This window comes from Seriola aureovittata, chromosome 24 (genome assembly GCF_021018895.1).
Source record: "Seriola aureovittata isolate HTS-2021-v1 ecotype China chromosome 24, ASM2101889v1, whole genome shotgun sequence".
Taxonomy (NCBI): domain Eukaryota; kingdom Metazoa; phylum Chordata; class Actinopteri; order Carangiformes; family Carangidae; genus Seriola; species Seriola aureovittata.
In genome coordinates this window covers 1,295,118-1,311,785 of record NC_079387.1, presented here as the reverse complement: position 1 = coordinate 1,311,785, position 16,668 = coordinate 1,295,118, and the positions used below count along the sequence as shown (strand labels likewise).

At 40.8% G+C, this 16,668-nt stretch overlaps 1 protein-coding gene across 14 annotated transcripts in view; it reads right to left on the bottom strand.

The window, feature by feature from the left end:
* The window catches only part of LOC130165296 (inositol polyphosphate-4-phosphatase type I A-like), a 41,325-nt gene that overhangs the window by 8,358 nt on the left and 16,299 nt on the right, over nucleotides 1-16,668 (bottom strand). For 3 of the 14 annotated variants that reach the window (XM_056370438.1, XM_056370432.1, XM_056370433.1), the window contains 24 exons: nucleotides 15,875-16,112; nucleotides 14,801-14,845; nucleotides 14,236-14,354; nucleotides 13,620-13,736; nucleotides 13,270-13,349; nucleotides 13,032-13,143; nucleotides 12,414-12,504; nucleotides 11,597-11,744; nucleotides 11,056-11,186; nucleotides 10,763-10,867; nucleotides 10,563-10,671; nucleotides 10,223-10,240; nucleotides 9,278-9,464; nucleotides 8,888-9,103; nucleotides 8,327-8,468; nucleotides 7,742-7,915; nucleotides 6,767-6,799; nucleotides 5,912-6,084; nucleotides 4,054-4,177; nucleotides 3,767-3,834; nucleotides 3,246-3,445; nucleotides 2,965-3,062; nucleotides 2,277-2,389; nucleotides 1,787-1,941 (listed from right to left, as the gene is read on the bottom strand). In XM_056370438.1, the coding sequence (XP_056226413.1) occupies nucleotides 1,787-1,941; nucleotides 2,277-2,389; nucleotides 2,965-3,062; nucleotides 3,246-3,445; nucleotides 3,767-3,834; nucleotides 4,054-4,177; nucleotides 5,912-6,084; nucleotides 6,767-6,799; nucleotides 7,742-7,915; nucleotides 8,327-8,468; nucleotides 8,888-9,103; nucleotides 9,278-9,464; nucleotides 10,223-10,240; nucleotides 10,563-10,671; nucleotides 10,763-10,867; nucleotides 11,056-11,186; nucleotides 11,597-11,744; nucleotides 12,414-12,504; nucleotides 13,032-13,143; nucleotides 13,270-13,349; nucleotides 13,620-13,736; nucleotides 14,236-14,354; nucleotides 14,801-14,845; nucleotides 15,875-15,980 (2,864 nt within the window). In that variant the 5' untranslated portion in view covers nucleotides 15,981-16,112. Of the gene's footprint in view, nucleotides 1-1,782; nucleotides 1,942-2,276; nucleotides 2,390-2,964; nucleotides 3,063-3,245; nucleotides 3,446-3,766; nucleotides 3,835-4,053; nucleotides 4,178-5,911; nucleotides 6,085-6,766; nucleotides 6,800-7,741; nucleotides 7,916-8,326; nucleotides 8,469-8,887; nucleotides 9,104-9,277; nucleotides 9,465-10,222; nucleotides 10,241-10,562; nucleotides 10,672-10,762; nucleotides 10,868-11,055; nucleotides 11,187-11,596; nucleotides 11,745-12,413; nucleotides 12,505-13,031; nucleotides 13,144-13,269; nucleotides 13,350-13,619; nucleotides 13,737-14,235; nucleotides 14,355-14,800; nucleotides 14,846-15,874; nucleotides 16,113-16,668 lie in introns of those variants that run through there. The other 11 variants (XM_056370444.1, XM_056370439.1, XM_056370445.1 and 8 more) reach the window with 8 other exon arrangements.

Here is a 16,668-nt window from a genome sequence, read left to right as displayed (position 1 = left end):
GGAGAGATGTGAGGAGAAGAAAAAGGAGGAGGCAGAGGTGAAGATCATTGTGTCATGCGAGTATCTGTGGGGGTGCAACTTTTATTGAGCACAGGTACAGCGAGACAGGTGTGGTAACATCTTTTACATGGACTCAACAGCAAAATATTTACAACATGAAGTCACATAAAACTCCACTTTGAACACACAAATTTTCTCACACAGAAAGTTACAAACACTTGAATATAAACGTAAGATTCTGTCGAGTTGTTACTGAGAGTTGCAGGGACTTTTAACGAGGCAATAAAAGCTGTAAATGTCCTGCAGCAGAAAATCACATCTTCAGGAAGCCGTAACATTGTGGATCAATATCAATATCAATAATGCTCTGTTTGGGAATATCCATTGCCTGCACACTTTAACTCATCTGCCACTGTTTCCTATCACTGTTTCCCATCTTATCTAATGTTTGTTGTCTTGTTTTTGCTAGTAATCTCTTTTTCTGGACCACAGATTGTGTTTTGCAAAGCATTCTGGGCAACAAATCTGCAAGAAATGAGTCATTTCCTTTCTTTAATTTCAAATTAAAGGAACCCTATCCAACACTTTCATATATTTGAAAACTTGGACCCGAAAGACAGCCTCTGTCTTACTTTCTTGCTTTTCAAATTTCCTCTTCATTCTGTTTTTACTGACTGTTTCTTATTGTTTTTACTGTTATTGCGCTTCACTTTTTTTCAATTGCTGAACTGAAAATGGCTCTATACCATCAGAGGTGAGAAAGTGAGAGAATATGTTTTGTGATCTGGGTGAACCAACCTTTTAAATTACCTTGAGTGGTAATCAGTGCAGCTAGTTTGCTTCATAAAGAGCAGCATTTTACTAAAGCAGACTTAACCACAATGTAAAGACAAGCTAAATTTTTCTTTATCCCCTTTAAACAGGCGGGGCTCCGACATAATTTGGACATGAGTGAAGGAACGGAAAAAAGAAGGATGAAAGAAAAGAAAAGTTTATGATGATGGTTGGTCAACTGCTTCGCTAAAATAGCCAGCCTGTTAGCAGCTCAGACTCTGAAACAGCGTAGGCTTGCTTTAGACATACAGAGAGAAAAGACAGACAAGACGATGTTGTGAAGACGGATGTACGGACAAAAAAAAGACTCACAGAGAGACGAACCAACAAGCACCCGGTGTACACAATCAAAGGAAGATCCTCTCACTTGAATATCAGTTGGGTAACTCTTCTCTAAGCCCCTGTCACGTTTGAGTCTCCACAAAAATTTGAACTTTTTTTGACGAGAGTCTGGTGGAGTAAAAAGTAACCAACTGAATTCCAGTATATTCAAGTATCTCCTTTGAGATGTACCAGAAACTCCAGTTCAGTTTGTTTAACAGAGGAAGCAGGCAATGGCATGACTTTTCAAATCACACATGGGCAACATGGTCCTTAGTTTCTTTACTGGTTTTAAAGATGTTGATATGTATTCAGCTGAAGCATGTTGAGAACAGATGATTAAAAAAACTATAATCCATGGCTTTATAAGTTGTAAAGAATCAGTAGGTTTATACAGGAGCATGAAGCCCCTTTCCAGAGCAATCTGTTGAATTACTGAGGAGCGCAGTCAATGTTTTATTCTACATCTCCCCGTTCAATATTAATCCCATCTGAATGGAGCCTTATTTGAATAAGAAATCTCAGTATTTCCAGACGTAAAACAATGTTGGCTTCTTTGTTGTTGTTTTTTTTGCCCAGGTATGATTTGTAGTTGTGTGTTTTTCATTCATTCACTGTGAGGGCGTCCTACCTGCGCATACAGTCAAGGGCCTGCGTGAAGACCTGCGGCGCCATGCCGTGTTCGTGCTGCAGGATCAGGCACTGCTCCAGGGTCACAGACATGGCCGTGCGGTCTTTGGCGCTTTTGCAGCTGGTGAAACGAACCCCGTTCAGCCGCCGACAGATCTGAGGTCAGGAGGGAGGAAATGTTTTGAGTTATGGATGAATAGGGATAATATAATAATATTTTTGGGTGTTTTTACATTGGTTTAATATGATTAACATCTGATTTATAGTGATACAATCAACAGACTTAGTGACATTAAAATACCAATCCAGTGTGTTTGGACTGTGATGTGAGTTTTTCCAAAAGCTATTCCAATAACTCATGATTTGTTTTAAGTTTTAAGATAACCTATGTCATCATTAACCATAGATGTTTTTCAGCTGTTTTACGAAAAATGGGATTCTTAGATTCAACACTGGATTAAATTCTGTCTCGTATTAGCATGAAACTTCACCTCGGCCGCTTGCCACAGGATGTCCACATTCTTGTTTTTCCTGGCGTGGACGTTCTGCCCTAGAAACCTCAGCAGCTCAGGAAGGCAGGTCTGAGAACGAGACCTCGGGAGGCCTGAGGGGTTGGAGGGGGTACATGGGAAACGTGGATGAAGAAATGGATGGATGGTGGAGGAAATAACAGAGATAACAAAGAGAGGAATACAGGAATGAAAACAGCTATAGCGTATAAAACAATGACAGGACTTGTTGGTAGCCATTTTCTTGCTGTTGTTGTGGTTGTAGCTGGTTGAGTTGGAGCTGTAGGTTTATTTTCTATATACAGCTACATAGTTTTATCCAGTGGATCCCAACACTGGGGGTCAGGCGCCTCTGAAAGGTCACAAAATAAATCTGAGGGGTCGTGAGATGATGAATGTGAGAGGAAAGAAGAAAAAACAAATCTGTTTTCATTTCTTAGTCTTTGGACTGAATCACTGCAGTTTTGTCAAATATCAGATAAACTGATCTGTTTGTTTAAAAATAAAAAATATCTTATATATACAGTGTTTCAGGAAATGTGGTTCGTTTCCACCATCTAAAAGACCTAAAATATGAATATAGAAATTTTGCCATGGCACTAACTGGAGGACAAATGTAGTTACTTGCTCTGTTGTCATTACTGCTGAACAGTAACACTGTAGCACTTACAGTCTTCAGGCAGGACTTCTTTGAACTGTTCGTAGTATGAATTGAGCCTGGACAGACTCTCCAAGTTTATGTTCTCCTGCAGGGATGTGTCTCCAAACCTGAGCAACAAAAAGAAACAAGTTTTTCTTAGATAAAAATGAACAATTGACTGAAATCATTCTTCCATAAAATCTGTTATTGATCTGCTCACTTATTGACCTGAGGCTCCAATAAAACGCCTGTGTGACTGTCTCTCAAACGTCGCTTCAGTAAATCTATCTTTTCCTCTCCTACTCACTCACTTCTCAGCCAGCGTCTGCTGCTCGTTGATGCCGACGTTGAAGTGCACCGGCTGAACCCTCAGCAGCATGCCGCTCTGGATCTCTCGCGGTAAAGCGTCAAACATGGTTCCCGGCAGCGGGATGCGGACGTTGAAGCCATCGCGGTTCCCAGTGATGATGGGCAACATGTCGGGCGCCGAGCTGCCGGTGGCCTGTGTCACCTTAAAGTGGGGTGAAGTATATGCACATGTCAGTATTTCCAGACGTCAAGCAAGAATAACTGTATATACTGAAAACCAAACACACAACAAATAAAAATACAGATGTGTTTGATCATAAAAGCTGACAAAAGTGGAATTAAGAGTTTCTGCTTCCTAAATACACAGTACATATTTACTGGAAAACAGGGCTGCAACAGTTCATGATTCACATGGTTACTTTCTCTATGAATTGTTGTTTATAATATAAAAAAATATGGAAATGTTCCTTTAAATCTCATTGAAAATGAGGGGTAACAAAAGGATAAAGGTTTAGATGTTTACCTTAAAGGTGACATTACGCAGATCCATGATGCCGACGCTCATGTCCTCCAACATGGCCAGCTCCTCTCCTAAAACACACATGTTTATACTGGTTAAGAGGAATAATCCATCACCCACAATCAGTGTTTCTGCAGGGTTTACAAAATTAAATGTAAGACTTGTAATACCTTTTTTTAAGAGCTGCAGATACCCTGACAATTGATAAGGATCTAATAAACATGAGGTGATACTGACTGTGTTTGTTTGGACGAACCTGTGTGTGTGTGTGTGTGTGTGTGTGTGTGTACCGTAGGTGCTGAGCAGGGACTCAAACTGAGCCAGCAGGCCGATGGTGTAGAGCTGTCGGAGGAATCCGTTGTCACGGAGACAGTTCCTCAGTTTGATAATGAAGCCACAGATGAGAGCTGTGAGCTGCAACATACACACACAAACACACATCAGCATTAACACGAGCTCACAACAAGGGTTAAGCTGCTTGTTATTCTCTGCAGGTGTTTATTAGATCTGATTCAGATTCATCATCAGCACTGAGTTTCTGCTGGTTCTCCGACACCTTCTTACACCAGTAAGTGTAAATTTAACACCTGCTTCACAGAGTATGAAGAGTAATCAGTAGAAATGATTCAGTGTGGAATCATTTATTATTATATAATAATCCTCACATTTTTTGGGGGGCTGCAACTAATAATTATTTTAATTACTGATCAAACTGCAGATTATTTTCTTGCTCAATCGCTTTTTGAAACTGTTTATACTGTTTATTACTTACCATTTAATTCTGTTTTGACAGCTGCTGTTATATGTCATCCTTTTCCTTCTTTACCATAAAATCAGGTTGACTAAAACTACTTTGCTGTAGTCTTGACTGTCCATTAATATGATGGAGCCCTGTTCTTCCGATATGATGTCATAATGTCATGATGTCATGTGCTTACACAAGCGGCAGTGTTTCATCTGCATAATGCACGATAATTCGACTAAACATATGCTTTTATATTTAGACACAGTAAAGCTTGAACGCAGATGAGATTATGTAAGTGGATGCATGTTGTTGGTTTCTGTGCATCCATGTGTAAAGGAAATCCTGTGCAGCTGAGAGTGTGACTATGTTATCGACTTTTATGTAACTGGCTGAGAAGATAAATGATCAACTGCTGATTCCGTGTCATTACTGAGTACAGATACAGTGTGAGATGATCAGACACTGTATAAACCCACTTATCAAGGCCAAAGAATCCAGGTATGTGAGGAGTATTGTGTTTTACATGACTGACAACGAAAAATCCTCATTTTTGTGAAGGAATATTTGGTATTCATGCTGGAAAAATGACTCTTGGCGACTTTTTTGATTACTGAGCTAAACATTTCAGCTCTAATTCTGACAGGTCTGAGTGTAAAAACTCAGTTCAAGATGGACTTTGACTAAATTTACATATAAGCCATTTTTTTGTTTGTGTATTTGGTTGAATGTGATAATTTTTCTTCCTCTTCTCACCGTTCACTTCTACATACGTCGATGCGATGCTGAAGTTTAGCTTGATTCGATTAAACGTGTCTGACACTCGTGCTCTGCCGTAAACTGAGTCTGTGGAGATCCCATGTCCAAAATATCTAGAAGGAACCGGCCGAGTAAATACGACTTCTATTGTAGCTGATAAGAATGCCTGCCAAAACTACAAAATAAAATGCTATAAAAGTAACAAGTTGTAAAAAAAAAAAAAGAAAAGAATCCACTACCTCCGGGCACACATCCTCTTTTTAACTTGTCTCTCAGGTTTGTGCCGGCAGCTCAGGAGAGTAGGAGTGTGTAGGTCTGAAGGTGAAGAAATCCCTTCTCTGTTTCACTTTCTTCTATTTTTTTCTTTCCTTGCCCTCACTTTCTACACAAGTGTTTAACAGATATATAAATACTGCACAGCCACTGAACGCTGGACCTTTGTGCTCCTCATGTTTGCAATATTTACAGATTTATTAACTTTTTATTGACTCCCTTCGCTGTGAGTCATTCGAGGATAAGCGCATTAGCTAAAAGCTGAAAATATACATTTATGTAAATGCTGATGTAAATGTGTGTGGGTGAGTGTGAGAGACAGTGTGTGTGAGTAAATGTCACGTCACTTAGTGTGTTGGCGTGTGAGTGCTGACCGTCTGGCAGAAGACGACGTCGCGGCGGTACTGCAGCGACAGGTCCATGGCTATCGTCGGGGCGCTGTCCTGCATCAGCAAGAAGACCATGGACTTTTTGGCCTTGTCGCTCATCATGGTGACGCACTCTGTGAGCGTGGTGAGGAGGGGGTACAACGCCTCGCTCCACTCACCTGAGAAACACAAATGCAGACTTATAAAGTGCAGGTAAAGACATTAGATTACCAACACACAAGTGAACACGATAAACCTCGACATTAGCTCAGTTAATGTGATATTAATGCTGTTAAAAGTGAATCTATTTGTTAGATTTTAGACTTGTTCAGACAGAAACAGAAAACAGATGGAACAGAGAAGCAACAGGGAAAGCAGAAGCGCTGAGAGACACCAAAGTTTCTTTAGAGGCTAACACAGAAAAGAAAACACGATTTTATCCTCCAGCTGTCATAATTTGAATATAACGAGCTACCACCTCTAACAAACCATTAGGAAAAGAAGAAATGAAACACTGAAGATTCCCTGGGGGGAAATCACAGTAGAATCAAATCCAAAACCAAAAGTAACTAATAATAAATAAAGTCACTTTATTAAACTATTAAGTTCCAGCCCACAATCTACAATGCTCCCTGCAACTGTAGTTCTTTGAGTTTTCCCACAGAAAATCATGTAATTTCATCCTCTTGTACTTCTAAGTTGAAGAAACCTGACTCAGATCTAAAATGTTCAACTACCCACTTCACTATTTGGTAAACAGGCTTTAATCTCTGCCCACATCCCTTATTTTGCTTCTGAACCAGAGTCGTGGAGAGTTGGGGGAAGAGGGAGAGAAGCATGGGCAGAGGAGGCAGCTCTTACCTGGGTACGCCTCCTCAGCACCGGGGCTTCCATCTGGAAGAGGGGATGGAGGTGCAACATGCATGATTAGCGAGCGCTGCAAGCCACACCGGGCAGCAGAGACACACACAGAAAACACTGTAGACCAGGGTCAAACATCTGTTCCAAAAATCATTCATATTAAAACTTAAAGCAAGTTTTTCTTATTGATCAAAATAAAGGTGCAGTGGTGACCTCTGCTTTGATTTCTTCAGCAGTTGAGGGATGTTTTTCTGTCACTGCTCTGAAGCTATCTAACTGGTTTCACTTGCTCAACCCTGAGATGCAGGATGTGGGTTCAAGATTTCCTGCTGAGGAAAACATAGCACCGGGGTCTTTGTCATCTCGTTGCCTACACACGTCTATTTTTTCCCGCAGCACAGTCAGCCAGCGGTGACGGCTACAGACTGCAGGGTGAAGCTGAGGCATGTTCAGTGTGGAGAGACTCAAAATACAAGAAAGTGAAGCTAATTCAAATTTAAGAAGGTATGCACCATTTTGAAAAAAAAGATATTTGACCATGGTCCAGTACAACATATACAGTAAGCACAGATTCTAAGATCCAGCTGCTGGTTGACGGGCTGGCTGCGTTAGCCCTGAAGCAGTACACCAATTTTTCTGCTAATAGCTACAGTAACGCTGCAACACTGTGGACTTCAGACGGACCAAAAAGACAACAACAAAGACATTACAGATCTTCTCACAACAGGTAATGATGAGCGATGTCAGCGCAGCTGCCTTGATTTTGTTAAAGAATACTATCAGATGAGGAGGTGAAGGAAAAGTCAGTTTATGATAGGATTTGAAACTGAGAGTCTCAACGGATGAATTTCACCAGTAAGACAAACATCACATCTCTGCTGGTCAATAACCAATAAGTTTCCCCAACTGCAAAGAATGATGCAACAAAAAGAAAAAGTGGCAACAGAAGAAGAAACAGAAGAAAAATAAACGTACAGGATTCTTGTTCAGGGCTGCGAGGACGTGCAGAGGAGAGGGCGGACAGAGAGGGAGAGGATGGTGGTGGTGATGGTGATCGTGGAGGTGATGATGATGATGATGATGGCAATGATGGAGATTCCTGTGACATACTTCCTGGGTTGATCCAGAAAGCTCGTCTCTTTTCTTCACCTTTTCACAGCCGCACACAGCAGTGTTGTTACTCTACACGTTTAACCATCATTTATGTTGCAGGAACAAAATGATCAGATTTTGCTGTGCATAAGGTTTAATTATTTATATATATACTTTTTTTCTTTCAAAAAACGTTTGATTTCCAGTGCTATAGTTTTTCACTGGGAAAAAGAAATTTTGTTCAGATATTATAATTTATTATAATTTTTAGCCACTAAATAATTTTTGTTTTCAGTGATAAGTGGTTCAACAGAAATTAAATAACAATTTGAAACAAACCAGCAGGAAGCAAAATGAAATTAAAAGTTAATTCAGAAGATTTTCACTTTAAAGGTTAAAAAGTCTCATTACTGCTGTAAAAAAGTCAAATGAATAAAAATAGCTTTTTGTGTGAGTTGCGTCTGTTACCTTTCTTAGTGCCGCTGCCCTGCAGGTCACTCTGGGCGCTGTCCTGACTGGCATCGCTGGGTCTCCTCTCTTTCTGAAGCAGTTTGTCAACACGCTCGATGATGCACTCCAGAGACTTATCCACATTTACCCAAACCTTCTCCTGGAGGAGAAAAGAGTGAGAGACAATCTACTCAATTTTGTGTTTTGTCTGTGTGGATGTTAAAATTTATTAGACACAATAAAAACTAGGGCAAAAAAAAAGAAAAAGAAATTGGAGAAATATCAGCAGGGGAACAGATTTACACAGGAGGTGAGAAATGATGCACAACAGATGAGATGAATCACATCAGTGTGCAAATGAGGGAGCATGCCACAATTTTGCCTAAGAAACATTTATGTAATTTCTGCAAATGTCGACTTCATTACATATCTACAAACACTGGTCTTCACCTTTGTGGACACTGAAAGTTCATCCTTATTATGTCACATTTACAATACAAAAAAAAAACACAAGGAACACAAGCATCAAACATGTTCCTTTCAGCTCGTTTTTGGTTCATTCCTGACTAATTAACGCACCCACTCCTCTTCGTGCCAGTCTGCGTGCAGCGAGGAACGGCTGTTGCGACCGCTCCACTTGGCTAGCAGCGTGTCCTGGTCGTTACGGAGGACTACTTGTTCTGAGTCGGCGGAAGGAGACGATTTGGAGGCGATGTACTCGGGCCGTGCTGCGTTCAGGGCCTGAATAGCTGAAGCCAGCAGCTTACAGTCGCACACCGTCACCAACTGACGAGTCTGTGAGGGAGAGAGGAAGGTATCAGTGAGTTGTTGTGTCTGATAAGAAAATATATCATAGATTTGAATCAGATCAGTAATGTTATGCCTTAATGTCCACAGTGGTTGTTGCACTGAGATTAAAGATGACTAGAACTCACAGTCTTCCCTTTCTGTTCTGTTTCAGTCGCTCACCTTATCAGCCAGAATAGCGAGCGTCCTCTCCAGTCCGCTGGCCGATCGGTCCTTGGCGGCTCGGGAAAGCCTCTCGGCGTAGTAGCTGACCTGAGTCTTCAGCGTGTTGATGTGGGAGATGATCTCTTTGGCTCGGACGATATCTTGGGGTATGTAGACGATGGACTGCGAGCTGGAGAGGGCGCTGCTGCAGAAAGCAAAGACACAAGGTCTTAGCAGCTTGTCTGTATGCGACTGGATGCTGATGACATTCTTATACCATCAAAATGTAAAAGGCTGTCTGTTCTGTCTTGTAGCCTCCATCTAAGGTCTATTTCTAAAGATGTGCTGATTTATTTAATTGAAATACTACTTTGTTCATTTAACAGACATAAACATAGCATTTGCATGCACATGCTTTTTTCTTGACAATGGTCTTAACTGGTCTTAAGAAAAGTGCTACAGGTAAACACAAGACAACATGAAACTTACATCAATAAAAAGAGCTGGAGGTGATACCACTCACTTTAGAAATTCAGATACAGCTTTTAAGAATTTTTTTAATATCAGCTTTACAATTTTCCATGCATAAATACGTGTTTACTATAATAACAATGCCTGAATTTACAAAATGAGTGGTATTTTTCAAACGTGTATTGTGCTATTAAATATCTGGGTTTCACACATAAGTGTGCTTGGTTTAAGACAACATACATTTTAGTTACTTCCAAACACAACAATGTTAATACCAATGCATCATGTGTCATTATGTGGCGCTGCAAACCGCAGTCATGTCTCCGGTGTGTACAAATCACATTCATTCCCCCTAAGCCCACTCACCTGTTCGTCTGCAATGCGCTTAAAACTTTGAGTTGCACATGTAATTTTTTTGGCGGTGGCACAAAGCAGTGAGAGGCAAACAGTGTACAAATGAATGAAAACAAGCAAAGCAGTGCAACAACTCACCATCCCTCCTCAAATACGCTGATCAAAAAAGTAACAAAAACAAAATTAAGAGGGAGCCATAAAATTTAACTGCAGATTTAAGGTAGAAATTGATGAAACAATGTATTCATTTTCTGTAAAAATCAAAGTGGGTCAAATGTTCACGCAAAATAACTTCATTTGGATCAAATGAATCACCTGTTTGAACTATTTAAAACAATATAAGTCAATGATGAATGAAGCAAAGAATAAAATTCAAGACAAGAGCAGATATCATTGTGACTGAGGGGAAAACATGCAAATGCTTTTTTAAAATTGTTCTCTTTTTTTTGGTAAATTTTTTTGTCCCCTCTGAACTTACTGTTTCTTTGCCTCCTCAAACTTCTGGATGAGTTTCCTCAGACCGCTGTTTTTAAAACCCTGGCAGTGAGCAGCTGGAGCCCCGATTGTTACCACATCATACGTGTGTTCTGGAGAGGAAACACAGACAGACAGAACCAGAGGTGTTTAGAAGAAATGACCTGAGAAGTGAGAGTGTGCTGGTGTCTATGTGTTTCTCACCAAACCCCAGCTCATCCTGCACCCTCATCCTCTGAACGTGTAGGTTGGTTGGCATGAACTCCAGCTTCCGCTCTGCCTTCAGGTTACTGGCTTTGAATGATGGACCTGGCGTGGAGTGGGCAGAGAGAGAGAGAGAGAGAGAGAGAGCGAGAGAGAGAGAGAGAGAGGGAAAAGAATGGGGAAGAAGGGAATAATTGTGTGTGACAAAAACAACAGGAATCTTAGTTGTAACTTACTCTAAAAGTCACGACAAGACGCCACTTAGAAAGAGGGAACCTCTGTAGGACACTAACCTCTGTAGTCATTGAGGTCAGACAGTGTTTCCTGGTATGTGAGTATTATGGTCTGGTACTGAGAGACAATCTGTCGCCGCAGATTCTCCCAGCAGGGGGATAACTCTCCCAACTCCTCCAGCTCACAGACCCTTGGAGATGGAGAAAGAGTTGTTAAGAAAAAGCGGGAGATACATGAAGTACTTCACCTGTCTGCAGATGCTTTTCAAATTATTAGTCTTTTTTAAATCAAATTTTCAAGCAAAAATTACAGATTTTTTGTTCCAGATTCTCGGGTGCGAAGTTTTATTTATCTTAAGTGATAGTAAACTGATTTTCTGATAAACTGATAATCTGCAGATTAATCAAGAATGAAAATAATAACTAGTTGCAGCCATATTTGAAAATAACTTTTTCTGAATCTAGTCCCTTATATTGAGCAGACACTCATAATCATTTAAGAACTAATAAGTTTTGAATTATGTTTAAAACTGGCAAACACTCTGGCACCTCTGTTTTTAATTTTCCTAAATGAAGCTGAACGTTAGATCTGTGTTTGTACCTGGCTGCGTCCTCCTCCAGAAGCAGTTTGACGAACTGTCTGGGAATGTTTAGCGACAGGACGCTCTCGGCCATCTGCTCCAGCACCCGAAGGTGGTTCCCATCAGTCGTGGGGAAGCGGTACATCCTTGACATCGTGCCTCCAAACACTGAAGCCACAGAAAATTCAATTAGCCTGGATTAGATTGTTATAGATTAGATCAGAGTGTTTGTCTGAGCATGTCTGTGCCCTGTGTGTCGTCCATTCCTGCCACAGTTTTAAATTAGATTGTTCTGAGCTTATTTTCTGCCTTCTCTGATCATACAAATGTTACTGTCCCCTCTCTGACGTTCCATGTGTTATTTCTGGATCTGCAATCTAGCCCTGAGGTAAACAGATACCTCCCACTCCATGGTGGCAATCAATATATTTCTACTCGGTAATAAGATTCACAGTCTGATGTATCGGTAAACATGGAGCCATGTGGGCAAGAGAGACAGAGAAAACAAAGAGGACGATGACAGGGGTATGGATCAAAGAGAGAAAAGGTCAAATTCAGTTTTTCAAATGATAATTAATTAATCAATATTATGCCCAAACTACATTTTATTCCCTCACTGCTTGGAAAGTGTGCGTTATTCCATGAAATGATGAATATTTATGTCCGTATCTACTTCATTTACGTTATCTTAGCTATGTATCCAAATGTTCACCAAAACCTAATCAACTGCCTCCACTAAACTGCATTTACATCTACTGTTCTTATCATTTTCAGGAACTTTAAAAACAGACAAAAGGTAACAAAATAAAAGTAACCATAAGCTCAGTGTTGTCGTACCTGAGCGCAGCAGGGTGTCTTTGCATAGCGAGGCGTACTTGATCCGGACTCCCATCGACTCTGTGAGGCTCTCATCAACAGGCAGCACTGTCTGCAGGACACACACATAAAGTGATGTTACACAGAGAGTCACTCTAGTTGGCAACAACCACCTCCATCTATCTGTCCACTCTCAAACCCACACTCACCCACACCACGCTCCAACCACACTGATGGAGCTCCTACACAGACCAAAATCCACTGAGATAAACAATTTTACTGCCATGTGCACGGCTGTGTGACATGTTTATTATGACATAAAGCAGATTTAAATTATACAGCAGTATACGTAGACACAGGAAGCCCCGGAGACACAGAGGAAACACATATTTCATCTGCATCAGCTGACTGAAATCTAACTCACTTCTAAAAAATAATGAAATAAGCATCATCCAGCCTGATCGTCCCTTTAAAAACACGTGGTCATGAATGAATCCTAATCTTTTATTGTAAATATCCAATTTAATTTAGCCATTGTTGTTTAACTGGGGCAGCAAACTTGATATTGAGGGAAATGTTTCTGTTTGAAAAGCAGATATACAGATCTAATCAACTTCTCATGTGCTCCCAGCCTCTTACCCGGCCATTGATGCTGTCTGGCAGACGGCCACCCGGCATCCTCTGATCTGCCCTGTCCTCCATCTGCCACGCTGCTATGGTGACGTTCCCCACCCGCTCGTTCTCTGCTGATCTGTCCATTGAAATGAATTTCACAGGATTTTTTCATATAAATGTATGAGGGCCGCAACTAACAATTATATTATTATCAGAAGTGTGTGTGTGTGTGTGTGTGTGTGTGTGTGTGTGTGTGTGTTACCTCAGTTCCAGCTGTAATCTGTGGCTCCTCTCCTGCAACAACTCCTTCACAGGAAAAAGTGCTGAGCCCAACATGTACATCTGGACACACAGAGACAGACAAGCGTTTATACCGTTGTTCTTCTTCTTCCCCTGGTCTTAACTGGCGTGAACTGAACAGACCAAAAGCCAAACGTCTGTCTTTGTTGAAGTTACAGTAACTGGAATCACCAAAAAGCAAACTTTTCCATCTTAGCTCAGAAGGACAAAGATACTTGGTAGCGCAATAAAAGCCCTGAAGAACATAAGACTGTATATCCTTTCCACTGTAAAACATTAAATATGAATGAGCTGCTGTGGTGTCAGTCGTACCGTGCCCTGCGAGCGGTCCTTGACGTCATAGACGGCCAGTTTGACCTGGGTCTGCTGGTTGATGTTGGACTCCTGGAAGAAGGCAATGCTGCTGAGGAAGATGGGGTTACTGGTGCCCTGTGGACAGAGGCAGTCACACAATGAAGCATTATCACTTCCTGACATGACCAGTTTATATATAACTTTGTATTTAAAACACTTCACAAGATGGTTTATGCTTAGCTTATACAATTTTTTGTTACAGTAGCTAATGTCTGTTTCTGGAACTGTGACAAGTATCAAATTTAAAAAGTAAAGTACAATATATAAGGGGTCAGAGGTGTGTGCTTGGACATCAATTGGCAAAAACTCAAAAACTAAAAGTGTGTGTACAGTTCATCTTATTCATGTCTCCCTCGTCCTCCACCTTCTAAACTAACAATATGGGTGAGGGAGGTGAGGGTGGAGGCCAACACTCCTCTGCAGGTCCACCACAGACTCTGTGGCCGCTCAGTCACACCTACCTTTGATCAGATCCCTCTCAAAATGAAACATTTATGGAAGCTAAAGACGCACTCGCTGCTATTTGAGTGTGAAATTAAGACAGAGGATCGACTGGGAGTAGAAGGAGTCTGACCTCTATGACTTCAGTCTGGGCGTGTTTGGTCCAGAAGGCCTGTGGTGGAGTCGTGCAACTCACTGCTACAAAGCTGTTGGGTTTTCGATCCAAAGCAGGAGTCACCAGGTCTGTGCAGGCTGGACGGGAAAAAACACACACACACACACACACACACGCACAGACAGTTTTTCAGTCAATATTAAAAGAGCCCAGAGGCATGCAAGTAGGTTATTTGAAACCAATTCTGGTTCTTGTTTCACAAACTGTTTTGCTTGATCGCTCAAACTGAAACAAAGACAGGTTGACAGACTTAATAGTTATACTGACTGGACAATCATAATCTTGCCAGAGCTGAAAGATTGGTTGATTAATTCATTAGTTGATTGACAGAAAAATAATTTTATCGTTTTCAGTTATTTCCAAGTAAAATTAATGAAAAAGAAAAAGAAAAATGATCCGAAACTAGCTGCTAAAATGTGAGGATTTGCATCTTTTCTCACATATTCACATAATCATAATTATCACATAGTCACATATTTATAATCATCAGCTTCAGCATCAGCTAAAAGCTTCTGTTACTCACCCACGCTGAACTCCAGCACAGGCTCATCTGGGTCCTGACTATTTCCTGCAAAAAACAATCAACAAGAAGCCTAAACCTTAGGTTTCAATACACAGTGCATGGAGCTTCAAGTAATTGTAACATCGCCTGGTTCTCAGTGTGACATGTTGACAGATGAAGAGGAGCCCTCAGGCCTCATTGTGGCAGCTTCAGGACAACTACTATTGGCTCCCATGCAAGTTTAACACACTGAGTGTGTGTGTGTGTGTGTGTGTGTGTGTGTGTGTGTGTGTGTGTGTGTGTGTGTGTGTGTGTGTGTGATTTTAGTCTTAGTGGTGCTGCAAGATGCCCACATTACTGGCAGGCTGTGGTTAAACTGGGCTCCTGTCATCTGTCAAATTATTGAATTAAATTCAAAGTATGTTTTTATTTTTGTGCGGATACTCTCACAGTGACACAGGGAACAGATTTGTTAAGGTCATACAGCACCTCTTAAATATAAAAACACACAACAAAAAATGATCAAAAACGAGGATAAAATAAACAAACCACTAAGTATTAAGACACAAAACATGATATTCACATACAAAGAAAGAAAGAAGGAAGAAAACAAACAAGCAAGTACGGAAAAAGAAATCACAGAAAATTAGTCTACTCTGATATTCAATCAAAAGGTTAATTTTTTAAGCAAAATATGTCTGAAATTCTCCGGTTTTATCTTCTCAAATTTGAAGATTTGCTGCTTTTTTCAGTTTTATATCATTTTGAAATAAAAGTGCTTGAGTTTAGAAAAATGAGATGGACATTTGTCGCTGTTTTCTGAATGTTTACAGGACAAATGACTCATGAAAATTGCTGTTAGCTGTTAGTAATCATGATTTTTTTACTTAAAATTCCGCTTGGATCACTTCAAAATATTAAGCCTGATATTCAAGTACTGTTTCTATAATTTATATTTTATAACTTCTAGGTTTCCTATCAGTTTCATGAGGATGTTGAAATAATGAATGATGTTGTTTATAATGAAGTTGCACAAGAGTTTATCTGTAATTTCCAACAGGTCCTGTTTTACTTTTCATCAAAAACTTCCCTCACCTGCGAGCGCCAGGCCGATCATCTCATTGGACAGCTCGAACGTGTTGGCCCGGTACACCGACCACGGCCTCTGTGTCCGGGAGCCTCGCTCTCTGCCCCCCGCCATGCCTGTCCGGGAAGAGCGGGCGACGGCAGGAGGCCTGAACACACACCCTCACGCACGCAGTCACACACTCCCATGTGATGTGCCCCTCTTTCTGCGCCGATCCACAGCTGCTCCAGAAAGCAGTTCACCTCTCTGAATGGAAGGAGACGGGAGGACAGAGAAGAAAAAGAGATTTCAGTTTTATAATTAGGTATTCACAAGTTACAGCCGACAAAGATGTGGGTTTTTGGATTTATATCTATTACTTTAGTGGCATTAAAGTATTACCCATCATACAGTTCTGCCATGAATCAACATATGGTACATTATCACGCTGTTGTTGTTGAAGAAAGAGGAAATCTCCCAGCTCAAATGGAAACTAGATAAAGAAAAGAAAACTTGTGGTTTTAACCACATGCATGACTTTCAGTTCGTGGTGCCAATGTGCCATGTGCACACCTCCAACAGCAGAGAGGAGGGGAGAAGAGAACAGAAATCAGGAACAACATGTAGAAAGTAAAAAACAAACACAAGGCAGAGAGAGAGAGAGAGAGAGAGAGAGAGAGAGAGCGAGAGAGAGAAGACAGAGAGTCAGTGAGCACAGCTTGTAACATCTCTTAAGATCAAACTGTTAAGTACCAAAAGAAAATTTCAAGGTCTAGTGATGCAGCCTTTTAACCAGTTTTCCACCTACACATTCAACAGCATA